Consider the following 23,236-nt stretch of genomic DNA (forward strand, 5'->3'; position numbering starts at 1 on the left):
ACTAGTGAACCGGGGCGGTTTTCGGTTTATCCTGCGTTTCATTCAAAGTCGGAGGTGGAGTTGGTCTGAACGCAGTTGCTTCTTGCTCAAAGGTTTGTTCATTGCGAGCGGAGTCGAGAACATGGCAACAGTTTGAGGAAGCCCCGGATTGCTACTAATCTGCATTGTGGGGTCATTCATTCTGGTTTTGGCATTGAATACAGCTATGAGGGAATGAAAACACTGAACAGAAACGTGTGTCGCAGAAATGCTTCACGCATGTCGTATATGTGCATAATATGCGCACAATGGGCTACAGCTGGTACAGCTCTCATAACTTAAGTGCATTTTTACTTCCATTTCTATCTTTCCTATACCAGTCGTCAAGCCAAAGAGGCACATTTGTGACTGCAGTTGGTGAAACCGTAAACCACTCGCATACGTGAAACCGCTATAAATAGCGCTCAAAATAGCTCTCTTAATATGTATACTTTGTGGAATGGATTCATTGTTATTGTTGTCCGGAGGCTATCGGTAATCGGCTATCGGTTTACATGGCTTGTAAATATACTTTAGTTTTAGGACGTGTTCAAAAGCAAGGACTGTGTGATCATCTAATTATGTGTAGTTATGTGTTTTTAGCATGTTGATGTTCTATCAGCATGTTGTGATGTTATTAAAATACAGTTTAGATCTTCCTAGCGCTGTGCTTTGTTAGCCGCTAGCTGTTAGCAGCTGAATGTTGCCTGAGGTCTAACAACATTCAAATGAGTCTAACTTCGTCATATTTTTTCGGATTTCAATGTATGACACGTCATTTGAAAGCTTACAATCTGTAGTTTCAGTAAGTAATGTAGCCTACTGGTTTATCAAAAAACTGTCTGGTGTCACATTTGAAAGTGTTTTTGTTATTTTTTGTTTATACATATTTATATTATACAATATACCAGTCATATTCTGGAATGTGTCTAAATATTAAAGTTCCATAAGTATAAGCAAAATAAAGTGAAGTAACAGTTTGTAAATAAATAGTAGCATTTTTTTTATCCTTACGCACAAAAACATGAGGTTCATACCGAACGTGGACCAACTGAACCATTGCACCCCTAGTATACACTCACTAGTGGGGGTTTAGGATGGACACTAGGACTCAGAAGGGGTTAGGATTGAGAGAAGTACAATACTCAGGTGAGGTTCTAGACTTGGTGGTGTAGATGTGAGGTTCTAGACTTGGTGGTGTACAGGGGAGGTTCTAGACTTGGTGGTGTACAGGAGAGGTTCTAGACTTGGTAGTGTAGAGGTGAGGTTCTAGACTTGGTGGTGTAGAGGGGAGGTTGTAGTCTTGACAGAGGTGGACAGGTGCGGTGTTAGGGGGGGGTTCTGTGGGGGTCTACCTGTAGCAGGAGAGGGATGAAGGTCTCGATCTCCAGAATCTGAGCTGCTTCCTCCATCAGGATGTTGTCATACTGAAAACAGCAACAAAAAAAACTGAAGCGGATAAGATTGCAAGACATCAATAATACACCATGAGGACTATACGGTATTTCAAGCCACGGTCCCCCCCCCCCCTCACCTTGAAGCCCAGCTCCACCAGGTCAGACCCCCCCCCCCTCACCTTGAAGCCCAGCTCCACCAGGTCGTGGCGTTTCAGGGCAGCGTGGGTACAGGTCATGGCGATGATCTTGGCTTCCTTCACCAGCAGGTACTTGGAGCGGTCCAGCCCGCTACGCAGCAGCTCGAACGCCCGGAACTCCTGACAGGAGAGACACAAAGGAGGGGGGGGAGGGGTGGTCAGAGGGTCATCGCCGGGACAACATTGGCTACGACGCTGACAGATTGTGGATGATTTTTGTTTTGTTTTTTGTCATTCCGCAAAACGATGATGGAAGATGTAATTGTCGGCGGATTAAAGGTGAGGGCGGAATAATAACAGAATAATAACAGGGAGATCAAATCCCTGTCGGGATTAAAGGTTTCACCTCAATACTCTGGATAACCAATAACAATACATCAGTGTCCAAACTAACAGGGTAAAAAAAACAGGTTTATGACATGTCGGACGTGTTTCTCGGACTGAACCTTTTTCCCCCTCACAGCTCCTCAGCTTAGAGGTCAGACCCGAAATAGCAGCAAAACATGCACAGCCCCAGCCTCATTACTGGAGCCATTGATTCCAGGCAGCTCCTCCGAGCCAAACCACAACCACCCCCCTTCCCCCCCCCCACCCAATAGGCAATCTTATCCTACCCCCCCTTTCAGGAAATTCAATCGGCAATTGTCATTAACCTCTTCATCTCCTGACCTCTTCAGCTATCTCTCTTACCACACTATCTCCAGGGCTGGTTAGAGGGTGTGTGTGTGTGTGTGTGTGTGTGTGTGTGTGGGGGGGGGGGGGGCGGGGGTTAAATGGTGTGGGTTACAGTTCAATAGCAGCTTAATGAGCAGTGGTGGGCCCTCCCATCCAGAGTCCCTTAGGTGGCTCTCGAAGGGGGGGTGAGGTTGGAGGGGTTCTTTAGAGAGATAGGGGGGGTGAGGTTGGAGGGGTTCTTTAGAGAGATAGCCGCGGGCCGGGTGACGGGCCTGGTGTATCATAGCCGCTGTTAAAGATTTGGGGGGGGGGGGTATGCCAGCGTGCTATTTTAAGGACGGTGGAGGCCGAGGGGGTTGATGGGGGGGGGGGGGGCTGCCTCAGAGGGCGCTGGGACATGAATATTTGATGGTGTTACTATTTTAACATTAATATTAAAACCGATCAAAGAGATGCAACATTAATGAGCCCTATTTTTAACCCCCCCACCCCGCCCCCCCGCGCTCCTCCACCACAAAGGAAGGGTGAAGTGAAGTCGTCGGAGAGGGGGAAGAAGGGTGAAAAAGAAAAAAGAATAAGAAGAGAGACAAGGTAAACAACATTAAAGGTGAGTTAAAAGAGGCACATCAGGCACTGGGGCTGCCCTCTTCTCCTACCTGGCAACATCAACCAGCCCTGCCTGTATGGAAGCAACACTACAACACTAACACCCTCACTGCAGCAGCAGCAACAACAACAACAACAACAACAACAACAACAACAACAACGGCAGACAGACAGACAGACAGACGCAAGACAGATAGACAGACAGACAGACAGACAGACGGCCTTCATTCATTGTGATACAGGAAGAGCCGTTTCCTGATAGGGATAAGGTCAGGGCATGGGTGCGGCCATGACACACACACACACACACACACACACACACAACACCCACAACACACACCCTGGATAAATCCCGTCCAACATAGGAGTTGGATGGATATTACCTCCAGCCAATAACTTCTTTATTGCTTCTACGAGGCCTTCGCACCGGGGCCCATAAATCTGTAATGTTATTGTTATCTCTGGATAAAGACTGGCTGGCCTGGGTGGGCCGGGGGGGGAGGGGCAGCCAGGGACGCGTCCTGAGGTGAGCGTGCGTGTGCGTTTGTGAGTGTGTGTGTGAGTGTGTGTACGTGAATGCAGAGTGTGTGCCAGGACTTCTAATCTTCCATCTGTATCTGGGGAGACAGCAGGTCCTGACAGCCGGGGGGGGTGGTGGTGGGGGGGAGGTGGAGGCAGACATGTCGCCAATCATCATGTAATTCCAACTCGTCTCACACAGACTCATAAACAGAGAGAGAGGGAGGGGGAGAGAGAGAGAGAGAGACGGAGAGAGAGAGAGAGAGAGAGAGAGGGGGGGAGAGAGAGATAGGGGGGGGAGAGAGAGAGAGAGAGGAGTGTGGAAAAGAAAAGCCTGTCTATTCTGTGTGGTTGGGTGTGGGGTCAGATTAGAGTGTGACGGCCTCAGGAGAACGAGCAGCAGCGTCTAACCACGTCACCTGACCTGCTGCTGCTGCTGCTGCTGCTGGCAGACACACAACACTGATCCTTATCTGGCCACGCCGCTACTGGAACCACTTCAGAAAGGAGGTAGGTGTGTGTGTGTGTGTGTGTGTGTGTGTGTGTGTGTGAGAGATTCACGTGGGCTGAGTGCTGCTCGCCACATCCTGCTAGGGACACACAAACTGCTGACACGGAATGTGTGTGTGTGTGTGTGTGTGTGTGTGTGTGTGTGTGTGTGTGTGTGTGTGTGTGCGTCTGTTGTTTATCTCCCACTGGGTTACGACATCTTGACGTGTGTCTTGATGTGTGTGTGTGTGTGTGTGTGACTGTGTCTGTCTGTCTGTCTGTGTGTGTGTCTGTCTGTCTGTGTGTGTGTCTGTCTGTCTGCCTGCCTGCCTGCCTGCGTGTGTGTGTGTCTGTCTGTCTGTGCGTGCGTGCGTCTGCCTGTCTATGTGTGTGTGTGCCTGTGCCTGTGTCTGTGTGTGCGTGTTCGTGTGTCTTTGCCTATGTGCCTCTGTGTGTGTGTGTGTGTGTGTGTCTGTGTGCCTCTGTATGTCTCTGTGTGTGTGTGACTCTGTGTGTGTGTGTGTGTGTGTGTGTGTGTGTGTGTGTGTGCGTTCGTGTGTCTGTGCCTGTGTGCCTCTGTGTGTGTGCCTCTGTCTGTGTGTGTGTGCGTGTGCCTCTGTCTGTGTGTGTGTGCGTGTGCCTCTGTCTGTGTGTGTGTCTGTGTGCCTCTGTGTGTCTCTGTGTGTGCGCGTTTGTGTGTCTGTGCCTGTGTGCCTCTGTCTGTGTGTGTGTGCCTGTGTGCCTCTGTCTGTGTGTGTGTGCGTGTGCCTCTGTCTGTGTGTGTGTGTCTGTGTGCCTCTGTCTGTGTGCCTCTGTGTGTGTGCGTGTCTCTGTGTGTGTATGTCTCTGTGTGTGTGTGTGTGTGTGTGTGTGTGTGTGTGTGGCCTGGGTCTAACCTCCAGCTGGGTGAAGATCTTCCTGATGTGGCGGTAGCAGCCCTCGGCCGTGTCCATGTCCTCCTCGTAGGTGCGGCCCCGGAACACGGGCTGGGGGGCGTTGGAGAAGTACTGGTGGAAGGGGAAGTGAGCGGCCACCGCCTCTGCCTCCACTGGCCGCCCGGGCTTGGGCCTGACCTTGCTCATGTACTCCTCCCAGCGAGACATCACCTGCAGCGGGGAGAGAGAGAGAGCAGACAGACCCCCCCCCTGGATGTTATGGTCTGACTGCTTTCTGTTTGGTATTCGACGCACAGGCACACACACACGCGCGCGCAGGTACGCGCACAGGCACAGACACACACACACACACACAATTACAAGTCACAACCTTCCCCCCAAAAAATAAATGAATAAATAAAAGAGTGAGAGAGAGAGAGAGAGAGAAAAAGAAAATCACATACATTTCCTCAGTGTTACAAAATGTGCCTCCCACCATCGCCACCTGCCTTAATGGACCATGAAAATGACCAGGAACCGCTATCCATCTACCGGTTGAGCCCACCGCCACCAGCTCATTACTGCTGTTGACACAGCTCCATGTCTCACCTCTCACACACACACACACACACACACACACACACACACACACACACACAGGCCCGGGACTGCCGGGGTGAACCCATACACAGGGCGGGGTGAACCCACACACTGGGCGGAGGTCCAAATCGGTGGACGGGCCTCATCGTAAAACGCCTGGAACGGCCTGAGGAAGGGGATCGCGCGGTCGCGTTTACAATGAGCCCGTTTTCACCATTTCTACCTTCACCAGCCTCCGGTCTGTCAGGTGTGTGTGTGTGTGTGTGTGTGTGTGTGTGTGTGTGTGTGTGTGTGTGTGAGGGAGGGGCCGTGACACACACCCATGGCCTCTATAAAGACGTGGGACTGGGACACGGTAGCTCAGCTGTCTGGTCTCTGGTGTGTCGACCACCAGGCTCCTCTTACTGACAGCACGCCTTCAGACGACAGGCTGAAACACACTTGTTTATTTACAGATCTGGGGCTACGCTGACCCACCCTCTCAGGACCTGATCTCGACCGTTGTTGTGTAACCCTCTCAGGACCTGATCTCGACCGTTGTTGTGTAACCCTCTCAGGACCTGATCTAGACCGTTGTTGTGTAACCCTCTCAGGACCTGATCTAGACCGTTGTTGTGTAACCCTCTCAGGAGGACTGCTCAACATGACAGCTGCCTGCACGCCTTCTTCTAGTAGTAGTAGTAGTATATACTCACTAGTACTCAGGTAGGGTAGTATACTCACTAGTACTCAGGTAGGGTAGTATATACTCACTAGTACTCAGGTAGGGTAGTATATACTCACTAGTACTCAGGCAGGGTAGTATATACTCACTAGTACTCAGGTAGGGTAGTATATACTCACTAGTACTCAGGTAGGGTAGTATATACTCACTAGTACTCAGGTAGGGTAGTATACTCACTAGTATAACCCTCTCAAGAGGACTGCTCAACATGACAACTGCTGCCTGCCTCCTTCGTGGGGCTTCTGTATCTTTATAAACAGAATCTTCATTGTGTCGACTTCTAAACTTGTTTTCTGCTGACACGCCGCTGCACGTTTTTTTCCCCCTCTCTCTCCGGAAGAACTGAATGCGGTAATTAGGTGACAGGGAATAAGAAGAGATCGGGGGGGGGGGGTACTATTTGGGTGGTTTGCTGTCGAGGCTGGAGGAGAACGAACACAAGATATACTGACGCCACGGTATCACGGCCGGGATGTGATCAGCTTAACCAAACAAACAAACAACAACAACAACAACAACTGACTACTGATGTGCTTTAACGAGGAGATACTGTACTGTCCAGTTAGGATGGGGTGTTTCAGTGTGCATATTTCAGCCTATAAAATGGGACAAATGTGGAATTTTATTTTGAATGTTATTTGAATAACATGTTATTAGTAACATTATTTTGAGTTATGCCTCATAACTGCGTGGGAATTTTTGAGTATAGTGATCAGTTATGCGTAGGGATATTGGGGGTTGTGATTAGGTGCTTAATAGTAGGAGACCGTGCGTATGGGTTCATTGTGTGATGCCAGGACTCGAGGGATGCCACAGTTAGTGTGTTTGATGCGTGCTTTGTGTAACATTTATATGCTTTGTGTTAGTCATTGAATGTGTCAGAGCTGTGTATTCATGTATGTTTTGTTGTCTGCATTCGCAGGTTTCACAATCTGTTTAATTTTCACGAAAATACGAAAAACGAATTGAATGGTGTCCGTGTCCTTCAGTCCAGCCTTTCGGTCGGCGTCAGTAGACCGAACAGATACCGATGGGGAGATGTTGGATGAATGACAGGATTTCCTCCCGTTGATCGTAAGCGTCTCCGAACGTGCTGACGCCTCCGTCCTCAGAAATCTGTCTGTCAGACCCTCACCCAGCCTCCCTCCCTCCCTCTCCTCACCTCATAGAGGGAGAAGTGTCAATCAAACCCTCCCTCCCTTCCAGCCTCCCTCTCCTCACCTGGTAGAGGTAGAAGTGTCCCTCCCTCTCCCCCCCCCCCCCTTCCTCACCTGGTAGAGGTAGAAGTGTCCCTCCCTCCCCTCCCCACCTGGTAGAGGTAGAAGTGTCCCTCCCTCCCCTCCCCTCCCCTCCCCCCCTCCTCACCTGGTAGAGGTAGAAGTGTCCCTCCCTCCCCTCCCCTCCCCCCCGCCTCACCTGGTAGAGGTAGAAGTGTCCCTCCCCCCGCCCTCCTCACCTGGTAGAGGTAGAAGTGTCCCCCCCCCCCCCCTCCCCACCTGGTAGAGGTAGAAGTGTCCCCCCCCCCCCCCTCCTCACCTGGTAGAGGTAGAAGTGTCCTGCGGTCTCACAGGTGTAGGAGACGTCTCCGGGGACGTCCAGGCTTTCCTGCAGCCTCCCCACCTCCCTCAGCAGCTCCAGCCTCCTGGCCAGCACGTAGTTCACCCTCCCGTACCTGTAGACACACACACACACACACACACACCCCTGGTCACCCTCCTGCACACAGGACACATCCCTGGTCACCCTCCTGTACCTGCACACAGGACACACACACTCCTGGTCAGGTGAGTCCGCCCCTGTGGTACTCAGTGTCTCATTCTCAGACACGTCGGCCCACAAATGCTCTAAAGGGTCTGGTGGACCAACACGTCCAATAGAAAGGGCGTAGAAAACGGACAGCGTTGGCTTTACTTCACATCCGTCAGCTCCCGCAGGGCCTAGACCCCACAGGAGCTACGCATCGCAGCCGCGTGATTGGCTGAGATCAAAGACGGTGACAAATTTCAAACTACTACACTCAGTGAATCCACTCCCACTAAAGCCAGGTTTGTTGGTTGTTATTCCAGGCTGTTTTTCTACCAGTCAGTTGGATTCGAATTTTAGACAGAAGAACGTGACAAGGAATTTTCCCCCATAGGTACTCGATGCCGGAGGTGTTCAAACCTCCGAAATCTGAAGCCACGCCCCTCTACTGGGGGTACGGTAAAGTCGTTTTTCCCTCCGCTACAGATAGCTTACTATTGGCCACTTTCGACATTCGCCGTCGAGGTTATTTTGATGTTTCGTGAGTTTCATGAGTTCATTAGCGAACTAGTTAGCAGTCAGCGGTGTCAATCACCTGCGTTGCAGTTAAAAGACGAATTCCACCGCCACTGGAAAATGCATTGAAAACCCCCACTGAAAGCTGCGCTTCCGTACCCCAGTAGAGAGGGCTGGGGGGGCAGTGTGGAATGTCCCTCTGTGAGGCTCTTCGAGGCTCTAACCTTTTAGGGTGAAATGAGGTTCCTTCTCTCTCAGAAGAGCTGAAGCCCAAACCTGTTTTCATCCCCGCCCATATGTTTTCTTCATCCTACACATGAGATTCAGCTGACAGTGAGACACCCACAAATCAAGTGGATATTAACATTTTAAAGTTGACTATGTAAACTTAATGAGGGCTATTATTAGCGACGGTTGCTGAGGCGTTGGTTGCCGGGGCAGCAGCTTGACGATTCCAAGTCAGCTTTTTCCGCTAAAAAGCAAAACCCAAACAAAACCCAAATCTGAGTCAGCGTGTGTTACCCGGTGTGCCACAACAAACCCGAGAGAGGATTAGCCGGTTGCACCAGGACATGCCATGTCATAGTGTGTGTGTGTGTGCGTGTGTTTGTGTGTTTGTCCGTACGCATGCGTGAGGTGTGCGTGTAGTAATATTTCAGGTAGGGGCCTATTTATAGAATCCGCTAAGCTTCCTCTGAGCAGATGATTCAGAAACAGAATTCCACTGGCCGACGGTCAAATTAAAAAGTTGTGACCTTGTTTCGGGATGATAAAAGCAGCCATTCTGCTACCCTTCGGAGAGGAAAACCCCAAACTTGACCCGTTTAGCGACAAAGTGCTTTGGAGTTCTCGGAATTGCTCTTTATATACCCCTGTCCTCACCCAAACCGGGCATTTTCAATAGCTCATTAAGCACAAGAATAGCACAGAGAGTAACCGGGGGAGAGATATTGCAAATGAATGACAATGTAACCTTCACTTTGGTGAACATTACTTTCCATATTCCCACCCAGACACAGTGTTAATGAGACTCGACAGCCCTGTCTCTCTCCTCCCCTCTCGTCTCTCTCCTCTCATCTCTGTCTCTTCCCCCTCTCTCCTCTCCTCCCATCTCTCCCCTCTCCCCCCCCTCTCCTCCCATCTCTCCCCTGTCCCCCCCTCTCTCCTCCCATCTCTGTCTCTCCCCCATCTCTGTCTCTCCCCCCTCTCTGTCTCTCTCCCCATCTGTCTCTCCCCCCTCTCTCCTCCCATCTCTGTCTCTCCCCCCATCTCCCCTCTCTGTCTCTCTCCCCATCTCTGTCTCTCCCACCATCTCTGTCTCTCCCCCCTCTCTCCTCCTATCTCTCTGTCTCCTCACTGGAGTGGAAGGAGTGTGGAGTGTGCATGTTGTCAGGAGACCGCACCGTCATCATTCTCTCGCTAGCTGTTGCTCACTCCTATCTCCCTCTCTCCTCTCCTGTGTCTCTCTCTCTCTCTCTTCACTTCCTAATCAGTCTGCATGTTGGAAGCAGACAGCAGTATCCTGCTCTCTCGTCTTTCTGGATCATGTTCTCAGCAGCAGACAGCAGCCCCCTCCCCTCCTCTCCATAATGCATGGGCGCTCGTGTGCGCGGCAGATGGCCGTCACATAGACTCTCATAGACCTCATCTCTGATCTCACGGACTCCAACCACTCTGCTTCTCTCTCTCACACACACAGATACACACAGCTGCCTGCATCCATAATGAGTGTAGACCATCACTGTAACAGGGCCACTCCATACCCCCATGGTTCATCTTCATTAGAGGTCTACACTCCCAAACACTGTAAGATCTCTCTCTCTCTCTCTCTCTCTCTCTCTCTCTCTATTTCTAACAGATACATATGATATACACTCCCAGTGACAAGGCACAAGCGATTTAAGGTGATTCTAGTCCCTGTGGCTGGGTGGAACTACAGCGGTTGGATCTCCTTCTATCCTTGGGACCGCTGGTGGAAAGTGGCCTAAGTTCGCTGGCTGACCTCACTCTCTCTTCAGGGCTCGCCCCGGCTGGGTCTGAGTCACTGCTCCTAAGGGCATTTAGGCCACACACACACACACACACACACTCACACTCACACACACACTCACACACATGCGCGCACGCACACACTCACAATCACAATCACACACACACACACACACACACACACACACACTCACTCACTCACAATCACACTCTCTCTCTCTCTCTCTCTCTCTCTCTCTCTCTCTCTCTCTCTCTCTCTCTCTACACACTCATACACACCCACACACAAACACTTTTAGTGGGTCTCAGGCTAACAGCGTGCACTTAAATATCAAATTCACAGTCCAGCATGTCCCATAAGTGTCCCTCAGCTCCCTAACGGACCACCTGTCCTGCCTCATTAAGTCCCAAATGGGCCAGTATGACCCGGTACACAGCCGGGGCTCACACACACACCCACCATCAGAGGGTTAATCAGGATGGAACGGCTGGTGGATAGAGATAGGGAGAGAGAGAGGGGGGGGGGAGGGAGAGGGAGGAGAGAAAGGGAGGGAGAGAGAGAGGGGGAGGGAGGGAGGGAGAAAGGGAGGGGGAGGAGGAGGGAGGGAGAGAGAGAGAGGGAGGGGGAGGGAGAGCGAGAGGGAGGAGAGAAAGGGAGGGAGAGAGAGATAGAGAGAGAGAGAGAGAGAGAGAGAGAAAGAGAGAGAGAGAGAGAGAGAGAGAGAGAGAGAGAGAGAGAGAGAGAGAGAGAGAGAGAGAGAGAGAGAGAGAGATCTTACAGTTTTTGGGAGTGTAGACCTCTAATGAAGATGAACCATGGCCATGGTGGAACATATGGGGGTATGGAGTGGCCCTGTTACAGTGATGGTCTACACTCATTATGGATGCAGGCAGCTGTGTGTATCTGTATCTGTGTGTGTGTGCGCCAGACCACCTGTCCCCTGCCGTCGTCACCTGCTGAAGTCCTTCTCTGCCTCTCTCTCTCCTCCCCTCCCCTCTCCTCTCCTCTCTCTCTCTCCCCCTCTCCTCCCCTCTTCACCCCTCTCCTCTCTCACCTGCTGAAGTCCTTCTCTGTCTCCAGAGACTCCCCTCCTCCCCTCCCCTCCCAGTGTTTCCTCCAGGATTTTTCCGCATAAAACGCGCACTGGCGCTCAAAACAAAGACGAAGTTTCACCAAAAACTATAGGGTGGCAACAATTATCATTTCTTAAATAGCGGTTAAGTCATTAAAGCCGAGCAGGTGATTTTATATAGAAGGTTGTAGTGACCGCTCGTTAGCGAGCAAAGTATTCATAATTCACGGCGTTCCAGCCTTGTACAAAGCACTGTTATATGTTTATGTTTACGACATCACCCATGCTGCTTAGCGGGTGATATGACGTGATATACGTGGGACGGAGATGAATGAATGTTGTTGTTGTCAGTATGCATGCAGAGAGTGAGAATAAAGCGCACATGATTGTTTTTCTACCGGCAAAACGACTAGATCGTCCTGTTATTGCCGTCACTCCTACAAGGTGATCAAATACCAATATATCCTACAGCTGCAGCGGAACATGCGGAACGCGCATTACACACACACACACATTCGGACCAATCACAAAACTGTTTTGAAAGCGCGTCGCCTCGCTATCCGATTCAGTCTCGATTGCAGTGCGAACACAAACGACGAGGTTAATTGCAACATTGTAACATATTGTAAATAACTACGCCTTAAATCGTAACGAAATGTTGGTCTGGAAGCGGCCTAAATCTAGCTTCAATCTGCTTTTTTTCTGTTCTCCGGTCATAATAACTCGCTGCCTTTCTGCGCAGCCTGAATCAAAGTGGACTGTCTGAATCAATTAGTGGCGGAGGAAATTCTTTCGTGGCGGCTCGCCACGAATAAATGCATATAGAGGAAACACTGCCTCCCCTCTCCTCTCCTCACCCCTCCCTCTCTCTCTCACCTGCTGAAGTCCTTCTCTGTCTCCAGAGACTCCCCTCCTCCCCTCCCCTCCTCACCCCTCTCTCACCTGCTGAAGTCCTTCTCTGTCTCCAGAGACTCCTCCCCTCCTCACCCCTCCCTCTCTCACCTGCTGAAGTCCTTCTCTGTCTCCAGAGACTCCTCCCCTCTCCTCTCCTCCCCCCTCCCTCTCTCACCTGCTGAAGTCCTTCTCTGTCTCCAGGCTCTCTTCTCCGTGGCCCATACGCAGCAGGTGGCGCTCGTCAATGTCCAGGGCGATGATCTTCTCAAACAGCTGGTTCAGAGCCTGCCAGGACACACACACACACACAAAACACAGCTTACAGGACTGCACAGTGGACCTCAAGAGGACCGCAACGATGAGGAAAATAAGAACAGGCGTTTCATAAATATATATGCTTATGGTACGAAGGTTCCTTTCATAAATATATATGCTTATGGTAGGAAGGTTCCTTTTCGCCAGCCTACTGTCAAAGTCAAATACAGCCAGATTTCTTTTTGATTAAATAGCGAGACCGGGGGGGGGGGCACACTAGGGAGCTCAGTTTTTAAAATTCTCTTTTGGGCTTTTTCAGAGTAATTTGTGTCTGAAGAGTGTGTGTGGTAGAAAGCGGGGCGTTTGTTATTTTTTTTCTCCACAGTTCTGACAACACAACCGACACTAAGGTGTGTCATCTCAGGTTTTTACCACCCCACCCCAGCTCCTCCTCCTACCTCCTCGGTCACCGTGGCGACACCGGGCCACGGCGAGGCTGACGACATACCTGGTTGGAGTGGGTGACGATGAGGGTCCTCTGCTCGGGGAAGTTGTGGTAGAGGTTGGAGATGATCTGCACGGCCACGTCTGTCTTCCCTGTCCCTGGGGGGCCCACCACCTAGGGAGGGGGGAGAGACAGAGAGAAAGGGAGAGAGACAGAGAGAGAGCCAAAGAGAGAGAGAGAGAGACAGAGAGAGACAACGAGAGAGCGAGACAGAGAGAGAAACAAAGAGAGAGAGAGACAGAGAAAGGGAGAGAGACAGAGAGAGAGCCAAAGAGAGAGAGACAGAGAGAGAGGGAGAGAGACAGAGAGAGAGAGAGAGAGGGAGAGAGGGAGAGAGAATGAGAGAGACAGAGAGAGAGAGAGAGAGGGAGAGAGACAGAGACAGAGGGAGAGAGACAGAGAGAGAATGAGAGAGACAGAGAGAGAGAGAGAGAAAAGGCTGTTAGGTCACTGAAGAGAGAACATAGTGGTTGTGACATGGTGGCTCAGTACCTATCAGAATGGGCTCCTCATGCCACACACGCACGCACTCTCTCTCACACACACACACACACACACACGTTATGGTTAGCCGCAGGGCCTGTGTGGAGATGTGCTGCTGTGCATGCTGGGTCATCCTGCCTGAACAACACACACACACTGACAAGGACAGAGAGGGAGGGAGAGAGGGAGGAAGGGAGAGAGAGAGAGAGTAGGGGAGGGAGAGAGAGAATGGGCGCAGAGGCGAAGGAGAGAGAGACATTTGAGACAGACCCCAGGGGTCTGGAGGGAGGGAGGGGGGGGGGGGGGGGGGGGGGTGGAGAGAGACGCGGCGTGCATGCCGAGTTGGTTTACGAGCGCGCTGACGGCCAACCGGCTGTGCTTACTCCCCAGCAGCCAGCCAATAAATAACCTCCCACAGCCCTCTGCCAGCCACCAATCAGCAGGCTGGGAGGGAGACTCCATCAAACGACTCTCGCCCGACAGAACTGTGTGTGTGAGAGTGTGTGTGTGTGATAGAGTGTGTGTGTGTGTGCTGTCACTGGGAAAAACAACCAGTGGGTAGGGGGTGTGTATGTGACTCTGTGTGTGTGTGTGTGCGTGTTTCATCGGCAACGTTTTAAATTAATTTACTGAAGGGGTTTTCAGGGATTGTATTTCACCCCTGTTTGGTTTGAGATCCGCATGAGTGATCGGGGGGGACGGAGACGGGGACGGGACTGACCCCTGTGGACTGACCACCCCCCCCCCCCCCGTCGTCGTCGTCGTCGTCGTCAGTCAGTCCACATTGGGGTCACAAATCCTCCACTTTCCAACCAGGCCGGCGGCCAATAGGCACCTGTCATATCAGCCAGCCAGCCAGCCAGCGGCAATACTGCTGGGCAATCAGAAATTGAGCTATCAGAAATTGACTCTGACCGATGCCTGGGTGAGACGCTGGGACTAACTCATCATTCTCTGCCCTAGCGTCCACTGCGTCCACTACGGTCTCTCCAAAAAACCCTGAAAACGACTGCCCTTGTTGACACCGAAGAGGAGAGCTAGATAGATAGGTAGTCAATGTCCTACGTCTACTTATTCCAAAGATGTTAGTAGGCAACCTGTTTTTTTCATCTTGTCAAGATGTAAACGTGTAAGGGAGACGCGGAGTCTCACACGAAAGAACAGGGGTGTGGGGGGGGGGCTTCTCCTTACCATGGTGAGTCCAGGCTGCATCCCGGCCCGGATGGCCTCGATCTGGGTGGGAGTGAACGGGATGGAGTTTCTGTTCAAAGACACAAGAGAAACCGTTCATGTGTTAGTGCCAAAAACAAGCTTTCTTAGACTAGCTTTGCTGGTGGTTTAAAAAAGAATAATATGTATATATATATATATATCATTTTAAATAATTACATTTTAACTTAAGTCATCATGACTTCAACATCACAGTGGTTGGTTCCCACGAGACCAACGCTCGTTTCACCAAGAGGGGGCAATTAATTTATGTTCGGTCACGATTAGCCATTTAAATACCCTGTTTGGATCCAAACGTGGTACACCTTGCTAAAACGTCAGGCGGTAACATTTCCGCACAAAAATAAATAAATCTGAGCAGCGGGAAAAACACACATTTACACGGACAGACAAGTAAAGTAAATTCCAGGAGCTCGCATGAACACACAAACCCGAAAAATACTCCAACCTTCATAAATACTAAAACGGAGTCAAATCTTCCCTGACAGAAATCGAAACATTTTAAAGCCCCTTGCGTTTTAAGAGAGAGCAGTCGCTTTATCTGCTGCAGGGGGGAAGGTTTACTGAGGAGCACCCTCCAGGCACACACTACTGAAAGGCTGTAGGGGAGGGGGGGGGAAGCTAAATTTAGGGCAGAGAGAGAGGCATGAGAGAGAGAGAGAGAGAGAGAGAGAGAGAGAGAGAGAGAGAGAGAGAGAGAGAGAGAGGGGTTGAACACCAGGGAGGAGACAACACGCGCAGGCCCTGCTCTGAGCTGAGGAGGAACACAAGGTGCGTTTGGGCCTGTGGACACAGTGGAGCCAAATGAGACCTGACTGCCAGTAGAGAGGGGAGGAGTGGGGGGGGGGGGGGGTCAAGGCCGTTGACCTAGGATCTGACCCAAAACACTGAGCGGGGGGGGGGGGGGCGGGTAATGCGACTGCGTGACCTGTCAGAAGACCCGACCCTTCGCTTCACCTCCGACCCCCTCCCCTTCCCCCTCCTCACCGTTTGGGCTGGTTGTAGGGGTACGGCCCCCGGTTGGGGGTGACGTGGGGCTCCACCACCAGGGTGCGCTCTTCCTCCTTCGGCTGCTCCTCTTTGGCCTCGTCCGCCTTCCTCTTCTTGCCCTTGTCGGTCCGGGTCCGGACAGGGAACGTGATCCTGGAACAGACAGACAGACAGACAGGGGGGCTCATGGTCAGAGGACGCTATCACCTATACACTGTATGACTCATTGAACAGGGAGACGGAGCCAGTGAAGTGTCGGGTGGACGTCAGGGGGTCTGGCCTTCTGGAGGGAGGGTGAGTGTCCAGGAAAGGGCATGCTAGGAGTCATCCCAGTGACTCATCCATGGGAGATGACTCATCTACAAAACCACTGTTACCTTCAGAACATTACTATGAAAGTTTAACAGTAGTAATCCTCCCCCCCCCCGCCCCCAATCATTAGTGACCTCTACATGCGCTTCTCTACATTCTACCTGCCCTGAAGGGGGGGGTGTTATGGTGCTTTTTTCCACTACCGTACCGTGTGAGCCCGGTTTATTTTGCTTTTTCCACTGCCAACCGAGCCGTACCGGCCCGCAACGATTTAGCTACGCTTCGGAAGGGGTAGCGAAAGGTACTTTCCGTGCCAGGCTGTGTGTGGCGTGTGACGCTGCAGTCCGTTGATTGGTCAATGGAAATCGTCATAACATCGTCATCCCATGTTCATAGAGTTCACCGCTAACCGCCATTTTTAAATACCACAACAGATTTCGCTCTCGGAAAATGTCATTTACTTTTTCTGTAATTACTAAAGATTTGAAAAATGAAGATAACAATCTTATTATCTTAGTTTAATGTCATTTCAATGCATCGTAGAACTTTTATGTACAACAAGCATAACGAAAGAATCGCTATTATGGCGATGTGCTGTGCCTATGCTAGACCGTTCCACAGTCCAGCGCGCTTCATCATCCCCCTTCTAAAACTGCCATCCCCCCTTTCCATACCATCCAACATTTTTATCAACAAACGTGCTATTTCAACATTTAAGCCTCTTTCACACATAGTTCCCTGTAATTTCTATGGAATCCCAAGCTGTGCCGACCAGGCATTTGCACCGTTCACACGAGCCGAATGCCGGTAGATTCCCGTGTTGCTCCCTCTGCGCTCTGCGCTGCGGGGTATGCGCGATGCAAGACAGCTGAGAGGAGACGGTGTGTGTGCACTGCGTTTATATCACAAAATGTACATTTGATAAGTAAAAGTAAGCTAGCTAAGTATGATTGGAAACGTAGTACTATCCAGTTCGAATTATAGAAGATCTAGTTGTGTTTTCCTGCTGGTCTCGCTGCCTGGGTTTGAACAGACTTTGCGATCAACTACAACAACTACAACGTCGTGTAAGGATTTTGTAACTGCGCAAACAATAGCAGCATTTAAATAGTTTATGTTCAACTGGAAAAGGTAGTGAGCACAGAATGCATGAGTTGTGCTATATAGGCTAAATAAAATTATGAAAGCTGCAAGTAACAGGCACGTAACATCCATATGCTGTATAAATAAAGACGACCAGCAAGACACCGGAGCACTCACGCTCCGCACAGCCTTTCCGTAGAAATACATCTCCCTGTCTAATGCTATATAGGTTATTATCTAACGTTACATGTTTTAAGGCTGATCCGTGCATGATAGTGCTGCATTTTGACATAATTCTTATCGCATTTCCCCCTGTTGAGCTGTATGGGATTCCATGGAAATCACTTATTACATTATTTGACCCTGACCTGAAAGGGGGGGGGGTCTTATTTGACCTATGACCCTTACCTGAAGGGGGGTATCTGGAGGTCGGGGTTCTCCTCTGTGACCTTCACGGTGTAACCGGGGAAACAGGAGCGCAGGTGGCTAAGGGACAGGAAGGTGTCGTTGAAGTCCAGGGTGGAGATCTGGTTGGGCATCTTGGAGTAGTGGGCGCTGCCCGGGTCCCCGTAGCCCAGGATGATGTCATGGAGCCAGTCTGGGACCACGCACTCCGTGTTCATCAGGTTCCGGATGGTCTCCAGAACCGCCTGGGGAGACAGAGACACGCTGGTCATATGGACTCTTATCCAATAAGAGAGAACACGTCGAAATTCTTGTCAGATATCAGTTGGATAATGTGCACAAATGACTTCCCTAATGGATGAAAGCAAAGTATCCAAATATATTCTGTCCCCAGGGGTTATTGGATTTTAAATGATGACCTATTTTTATTCAAACTTTTTAAGAGTCATTTTATTGCACTTTTTTGGGGGCGGGGGGGTTTATGTGAAGCACTATGAGTTGACATTCGCTCGTATGAGTATGTACTATATAAATATATTTGCCTTTCCATACTATTTTCGGGGGGGAAAAAGGGAGGAGGACATCAGACAACCACATGGAAAAATACTAAATAAAACCAAACGAGACAAGAGAGAATCATTGCAGTTGTCTTGGTGGATCAGTTCAGCTGAAGGGGCGGTGGGGGGGGGAGAGAGAGAGAGAGAGTGTGTGTGTGTGTGTGTGTGTGTGTGTGTGTGTGTGTCGTTACATTTAATGAGCTGCCAACTGTCTGATGTCATGTGTATCAAATCCAAGGGAGGGAAAACATTTCCCTGCTGACTTCAATTGGGACTCACAGGAGAGGAGAAGAGTCACCTGAACATATACTCAACTGGTTGTGTCTTTCATATTCAAATGCGAGTCACTGATCTGATACTAAACTGACCGCAAATACCCTGTGCGGACACAACTTCATACTTAAACAAACTTTTTAATTCCTTTTTTAAATTAAATGTAAAATCTTTAAATGTTAATAATGCCGACCATCGAACATGATAACTCCAAAAATTGAGAAAGAGCCGAGAGACGAACCGATAAACTATTCCCTTATAGCCATGTAAAAAATGAGTCTGACAAGGTAAACTGTGTCTGCGGAAGGTGGAACACACTTTCCTTAACCGTCTCAGTAACAACCGCCCGTCCTTCGGCTACGAGACAGACAGACGGACGTCATTCTCCTTCACATCAGACCTCCCTGCCAGCCGGCCCGCCTCCGTCTAGTGCAACCTGACCCCACCGATATGGACATAACGTGGCCCGGGGCCCCCACCTCCAGAGATGGATGTCTGGAGGAGGAGGAGGAGGAGGGGGGGGGGGTGCAGAGCAGTGCAAGGTCACCCCGCCTAGAGTGCCTCTGTCTGGGATCAGTAGGAGGAATCAGGGGCCTTGAGCCCCAGCTACCAGACACAGCCAGTCCTGAGTGATTGATGACCCGGGGGTGGGTGTGTGGGGTAGGGGCACTGCCTGGGAGGAGGAGGAGAGCTCAAGACCTGAGGGGGGGGGGGGGGGGGTAGCTCTCCAACAGAGAGATGGGTCCAGTGTTCTGGGTCACAGGTGATGAGTGGAGAGATGAAGGGAGGGGGAGAGAGAGAGGGAGAGGGAGAGGGAGGAGAGAGAGAAGGAGAGGGAGGAGAGAGAGAGAGAGGGAGGGAGGAAGGGAGAGAGAGAGAGAGAGGTGGAGAGAGAGGGAGAGAGAGAGAGGTGGAGAGAGACAGGGAGAGAGGCAGTCTGGGTTATGGGTGATGGATGGTAGAAGGCTCTGCTCACCTTGAAGTTGTTCTCCTTGGGCTTGCGCCTCATGATGATGTTGAAGCTCTCGTACGGGTCCTCCGTGCCCGTCTGGATGCTGCTGGTCATGTCCTGCTGGTACTGGTTGGGGTCCAGCCACACGCGGAAGGTCCTGGTGTCCCCCCGCAGCTTGGGCTTGGGGTCCGGGCCTGAGGTAAAGAAGGAGACGGGAGGGTAACGTCGGTGTTGCGAACGAGGACGTGTGACGTGGCGTCAGTCATGCTCGCTAGCGTCTCTCGACACCAAAGCACAGTTACAAATGTTGTGTGTGCGCGCGTGTGTGTGTGTGTGTGTGTGTGTGTGTGTGTGTGTGTGTGTGTGCTCGAACGCCACGCAAAAACAGAGACGGGAGTCGCGTAAATCCTCCGGATTAACGGGTGTCTAGTCGGCCAGGGTCTCGAATAGACCGCTAATGAGGTCAGGTGGTCCGATATGGCGACGCGCACAGTTCAAGGACACACACAAGCACACACGCACGCGCGTGCATGGACAGACCAGACCAGAGCAGACCAGACCAGTCATGGAAATCAGAGAAGTATTACTACCATCAGCCAAATCCCCCCAAAAAAGACCCAACACTTTTTTTTGGAGAGCATCCTTGCTTTTCCATGTCATCATGAATACCAGGGGGGGGGGGGGGGGCATCTTCCCTCCTCCTCCCTAAAAAGGGGGCTTAGCTAGCGCTTCAAATCCTGGCCTGGCCAGTGTCTCTATCTCCCCACCTCAGCAGCGACAGGCATTACATTTCTGCTGCCCCTGACACAAGCCGTGCGAGGCTAGGGGGGGGGGGGCTAAGGGGGTGGGGGCTTTAGCCTGATTCCCACAGGGAGTGTGCGTTCGCAGGGCAGGGTACTACGCCTCTCACAGACATCTAAATAGGATTCCTGCATGGAGCCGCTGAAGGGGAAGCAGCTCGGCTATGGAAACTCTATCCCGTCGGCCCCCGGAGAGAGAGGGAGAGAGTGTGTGTGTGTGCGTATGTACATATTTCAACCCCCCCCCCCACCGCTGTTCAAAAAACCTAGCGGGGTGATAGCGACGGAGAAGGAGACGCTAGTAAACATGGTGGGGTATCAGGTGTGTGTGTGGGTAGGCGGGTGAGGTGAGGGCGGGGGGGGGGGGGGTGCAGCAGCTCGTTAGCAGAGACGGGGTTCAATCCCCGTGCACTTGCACCTCCGTCGGTAACGGCCGAATAAAGTAAAGAGAATAAAGAAAACCCGCATTTCTCTCTCTCTCTCTTCCTGCGCATTCCCATGTTGTATTGTTGGTTAAAGGGTTGTTTCAAACGGGGAACAATGTGGATTTATTTTGCATTTCGTTTGGTTTGCCAATGGCCCCTGGTCCGAGCACAGACAGACGACTCACTCACTTTAGACAAATGTACTTGTTGTAAGTCGCTTTTGGATAAAAGGCGTCCGCTAAATGTCCACAAAATGTAAATGTGTGAAACGCAGCTAAATTGTCCTTCAACTCATTTTCGTGGGCCAAGAGTGAATAAAGTCGCCCGAAACGGTCAACGTGGTCTTATAGTGCCGAGGGTGACTTTATCCCCTGAAAAAAACGCATGAATTATGCATGCTTCATTTTGGAGCCAATCAATCAAAATATTGCTGCCCAGTAAATACCCCATTAAACACTCTAGGTGGTGGGTGTTCCGGAATTCTTTGGCAGTTAGTCAGTTAAGAGAGGATGGATGTGTTTTTCGTGTGTGTGTGTGTGTGTGTGTGTGTGTGTGGGGGGGGGGGCAGCAGTATTTCAGCGTGCCTTGTAAGCTCGTGTCTACGCTTTACACAAAGTACCCGGCGATCCAGGTGACATCACCCTGCGTCACCCGGGCCTGGGGGCGTCTGCAAGACTAAAGAGCGTGGCAGAGAAGAGAGAAGAAGAGAGGAGAGGAGAGGAGAGGAGAGAGGAGAGAATGAGAGAGGAGAGGAGAGGAGGAGAGGAGAGGAGAGAAGGGGAGGAGAGGAGAGGAGAGAAGGGGAGGGGAGGGGAGGGGAGAGGAGAGGAGAGGAGGGGAGGGGAGGGGAGAGGAGAGGAGAGGAGAGAAGAGGAGGGGAGGAGAGAGGAGAGGAGAGGAGAGAAGGAGAGAGAAGAAGAGAGGAGAGGAGAGGAGAGAAGGAGAGGAGAGGAGGGGAGGGTAGGGGAGGAGAGGAGAGAAGGAGAGGAGAGAAGGAGAGAGGAGATGAGAGGGGAGAGGAGGAGGAGGAGGAGGAGGAGGAGAGAGTGATGGTGCAGGTGAAAGCATCATTATAACGCGGGGAAACGGGGTCATCGCCGTGATCTAAAGGGTTTTCTCCAACAGCATGTTTGGATACTGGATTCTGATTGGCTAGCAACAGTGGTAAATATCTCAACAACCCACTGTTCAGACCGCATTTTTAGTATCAATGCGCCTCCCAATCAATCTGATGAAGAACACTTGTGCTGACCTACAATGCGAAGGTTGATCTTGTTTATGGGACTATATTCTGTGGCGGAAGGATATTATGTATTCTGAAACGATTACTGATTGTAAATACAGGAATTTAATGTTACAGCTGTGTATTTATTTTTTGATATTATGTGGTGGCTGTTGTAGAAAAGCAAATTTACCATTCGAGGGCGGGGGTTGTGGACTCATTTACCACTGGTACAGGATTTTCCGGCACTCGGATTCGCCTCGTGCCACAACCCTGTACCAATGGTAAATGAGTCCACACCCCTCGCCCTCCAATGGTAAATTGCTTCCTTCCAACCCTTCGTGTGATCCTCCGCCCGGAGATGACGTGAGACGGACGCCCGGTGAGAGGCAGGAGGAGAGGAGAAGCAGGAGGAGAGGAGAGGAGAAGCAGCTCTCAGCTCTGCCCCCCGGGGGTTAATGGAACGCTAATGAGAACAGATCAGGCCTCTCCCTGAGTGTCACCATGGCAACCCCTGACTCCTCCCAGACGAGGGGGGGGCGGAGGTTCGAGGTCAGAACGTGTGTGTGTGTGTGGGGGGGGGGGGTGTTTGTACGTGTCAATGTATGTGGATTGTGACTGTGACAGTGTGAATGTGCATGTGTGAGTGCGCGCGCGTGTGTGTGTGTGTGTGTGTGTGCATGCGTGCGCGTGAGAGTGCAAGTTTGAGCGTGTATGTGAGCGTGTGTGTGTGTGTGCGTGTGTGCGTGCGTACCCTCCTCGATGACGCGGCCCTTGTCGTCCAGCATGCCCTGCACCTCGCAGCCCCGCACGTACACCAGCCCCGTCTGCTCCACGAACGAGCCGCGCCGGTCGAAGCGCGTGCCGTAGGGCAGGTTGGGACGCACCGTCACCAGCAAACACACGTCATGCTTCCTCAGCCCTGGAGAGAGAGAGGGGGGGGGGGAGAGAGAGAGAGAGAGAGGGAGAGATGGGAAGAGAGAGAGAGAGGGGGGGAGAGAGAGAGAGAGGGGGGGGGGGAGAGAGAGAGAGAGGGGGGGAGGGAGGGAGAGAGAGAGAGGGGGGGGGAGGGAGGGAGAGACGGGAAGAGAGAGAGAGAGAGAGGGGGGAGAGAGAGAGAGAGGGGGGGGGGAGATGGAGAGAGAGAGAGAGAGAGAGAGGCAGAGAGAGGGAGAAAATGCTCCGTCAGCAGCTAATCTTTAAAACATGAAGCCCTAATTATACAACTGGGGGGGGGGGGGGGGGGGAGTCAAATCACACCCCTGCACCTCCACTGAAAGACAAAAAAGAAGGGGAATGCAGAATTGGAAGGAGAGGCGTGTGTGTGAGAAAGGGAGGGGGGAGGGGGGCGTAAGAGAAGAGGAGGAGGAGGGATAGACAGGTTGTAGGCCTGACCAGGATATCCTCCTGCCGCGGACGTGACATTGAG

General features: G+C 51.4%; 1 protein-coding gene across 1 annotated transcript; it reads right to left on the reverse strand.

Moving 5' to 3' along the window:
• Positions 1–1,373: 1,373 nt before the first annotated feature.
• Positions 1,374–22,729, reverse strand: LOC308175517 (RNA helicase aquarius-like; the record flags this gene model as incomplete). The annotated part of the gene is made up of 11 exons (XM_080551173.1): positions 1,374–1,445; positions 1,595–1,732; positions 4,798–5,007; positions 7,637–7,772; positions 12,491–12,600; positions 13,079–13,189; positions 14,750–14,819; positions 15,776–15,931; positions 17,582–17,823; positions 19,385–19,554; positions 22,562–22,729. Coding segments are annotated over 11 exons (1,583 nt in total), but the record flags the coding sequence as incomplete, so codon positions are not given.
• Between the last annotated feature and the right edge of the window lie 507 nt (positions 22,730–23,236).

This window comes from Nansenia antarctica, assembly GCF_963989245.1.
Source record: "Nansenia antarctica genome assembly, contig: SCAFFOLD_595, whole genome shotgun sequence".
Classification (NCBI taxonomy): domain Eukaryota; kingdom Metazoa; phylum Chordata; class Actinopteri; order Argentiniformes; family Microstomatidae; genus Nansenia; species Nansenia antarctica.